The 2,347-nt window shown below is 36.7% G+C and overlaps 1 protein-coding gene across 1 annotated transcript; it reads right to left on the reverse strand.

Annotated features, from left to right (window-relative positions):
* Positions 1-1,186: 1,186 nt before the first annotated feature.
* On the reverse strand, positions 1,187-2,140 carry LOC122926242 (olfactory receptor 10AG1-like). The gene has a single exon (XM_044277615.1). The coding sequence runs from the start codon at positions 2,138-2,140 to the stop codon at positions 1,187-1,189; it is 954 nt and encodes a 317-aa protein (XP_044133550.1).
* Positions 2,141-2,347: the final 207 nt, after the last annotated feature.

Raw genomic sequence — 2,347 nt, forward strand, 5'->3', positions numbered from 1 at the left:
TAGCGCTATGTGATTTCACACTGTACAAAATGGGTCACAGCACAGAGCAGCAGATATCAGGAGCATCCGAAGTAGGAGAGGTAAGTTCATTCATTTTATTAATGTCTGCTTTGAGCCTCGGGGTCTGCCCTGAGGTCTGCTTGGGGGTCATTTATATCCGGCTGTGATCTGAGGTCTGCTTGGGAGGTCATTTAGGTTAGGGCTGTGATCTGAGGTCTACTTACGGGGGGTCATTCACATTGGGGCTCTGATCTGAGGCCTTCTTGGGGGTCATATTCACATTGGGGGTCTGATATGAGGTCTGCTTGGGGGTCATTCGAATTGGGGGTCTGAATGCGGGTCTTATTCACATTGGGACTGTGATCTGAGGTCTGATTGATGGTCTTATGAACACTGGGGGTCTGAGCTGAAGTCTGATTGGGGATTTGATTAACATTGGGGGTCTGATTGGGGCTCTGAACTGAGGTCTGATGAAAAATATATTTTTCTTATTTTCCTTCTCTAAAACCTAGGTTCTTCTTATCGGCAGGTGCATCTTATAGGGAGAAAAATATGGTATACCATATATATCACTGTCACTCTGACATTATTTACTCTTCCTGTTTTTGTATTAAAGAGCCAAAAAGGAAAAAGAGAGAATAAAATCTAAAAAAAGAAAGACAAAAGAGAAAAAAAATATCAGTCCTAGGAGACCTCAGAGCATCATACACCATTTTTTACGCCATTTTCGGCTAGAAAAGAAATTCGCTCATCTCTATTATGGATATTGATATGATATTTGGAGTTTTAAAATAGACTTTATAGAAGAGGTAATTACATCTTAAGCTTATATTAAAATGATAAACACTCAAAAATCATCACACTGAAACATAAATCATAGGCTGACAATGGTGTAGAAAAATAAGATAGTATTGTCATACGTGCACAACTGGGGGAAAAAAAAAACTAATAAACCAGTGATTTTATATACACCGTGAAACTTGTCCAGAAGATCACCTCTATGGGGAGACCATCGTGATCTTGACCAGATTATTGTCTAATGGATTTTCTTTTCTCTTATTCCTGTATACCTTCTTTAAGAGAACCTTGTCCAAAAGAAAAAAAATTCACAGCAATTTGTGGTGTATTTAAAAAAAAAAAGAGTTTTGCACAGGATTTTCAGTCAATATAAAATACGTACACTGCACTATTCTCTTCTAATTATCCTATTTAATTTCACATATAGAATCATCTTTTTAATTGCACTTTTTACATCATTATTCCTTAAACTATATATGAAAGGGTTCACCATTGGGGCGATAATAGTATATATGAGGGACAAAAACTTCTCTTCATTCATGCCATAACTTGACTTCGGTCTCAAGTACATAATAGTGGATGATCCATAGAACATAGATACAACTATTAGGTGGGAGGTACAAGTGGAGAAAGCTTTTTTCCTCATCCCTGCCGGATGGTGCTTGAGAATTGTCCAGATTATGTTTGCATATGACATTATTGTCAAAATAAAAGGCCCTACAATAATAATAAAAGTGATTATGAGCATGATGATTTGATTGACCTGTGTGTTATTACAGGCTAGACTCATTAATGGTGGAATATCACAGTAGAAATTGTTAATTCTATTGGACCTGCAGAATGGTAATGAAAATATCAGTTTCGTCTGTAGGACACCAATCATTGCTCCAATGAGCCAACAACCAATGACCAGCCTGATACACACTATCTTCCTCATGATATTATTATATAGCAAAGGATGACATATAGCATTATAGCTATCATACGCCATGGCTGCCAGCATATAGCATTCTGCACTGCCCAATAATAGAAAACAGCACATTTGTATGCCACATCCATAGAAGCTGATAGTTTTGTGTTGAGAGAGAAGGTTGATCAGCATTTTTGGACCTATAGTTAACAGATAACATATTTCTAAAATGGAGAAATTGGCAAGAAAAAAATACATAGGTGTACGAAGATTTGGATTCAATCTATACAAAAGAATCATACACATATGAGCCAGAAGTGAAATCTTAAAGATGCAGAAAAAGATCACGAAGAAAAAATACTGGAGTTGAAGAACTGTAGAAAATCCAACAAGTATAAATTCATGCAACATAGTATAATTTTGTCTCTCCATTTTATTGATTGTGTCAACAATGAATGTTGTATCTACAAAAAGAAATCATAATTAGCAAAAGTATGATTGCTTTAAAAATACTCTTGTTACAGGGGTTCTTTGGGCTGTAGACTGCAACCCGTACTAGAATATAAATAGGATGGGTTGCATGCAGAGCTGGAGAATTGTGCTCCAGGGCCTGTATTCAGTGGAGGTTGTTGCAGAAGA

This window comes from Bufo gargarizans, chromosome 2 (assembly GCF_014858855.1).
Source record: "Bufo gargarizans isolate SCDJY-AF-19 chromosome 2, ASM1485885v1, whole genome shotgun sequence".
Classification (NCBI taxonomy): domain Eukaryota; kingdom Metazoa; phylum Chordata; class Amphibia; order Anura; family Bufonidae; genus Bufo; species Bufo gargarizans.

What these genes read in the sequence shown, in the direction of transcription:
- LOC122926242 (XM_044277615.1), bottom strand. Translation starts at nt 2,140, where the DNA reads ATGGAGAGACAAAATTATACTATGTTGCATGAATTTATACTTGTTGGA.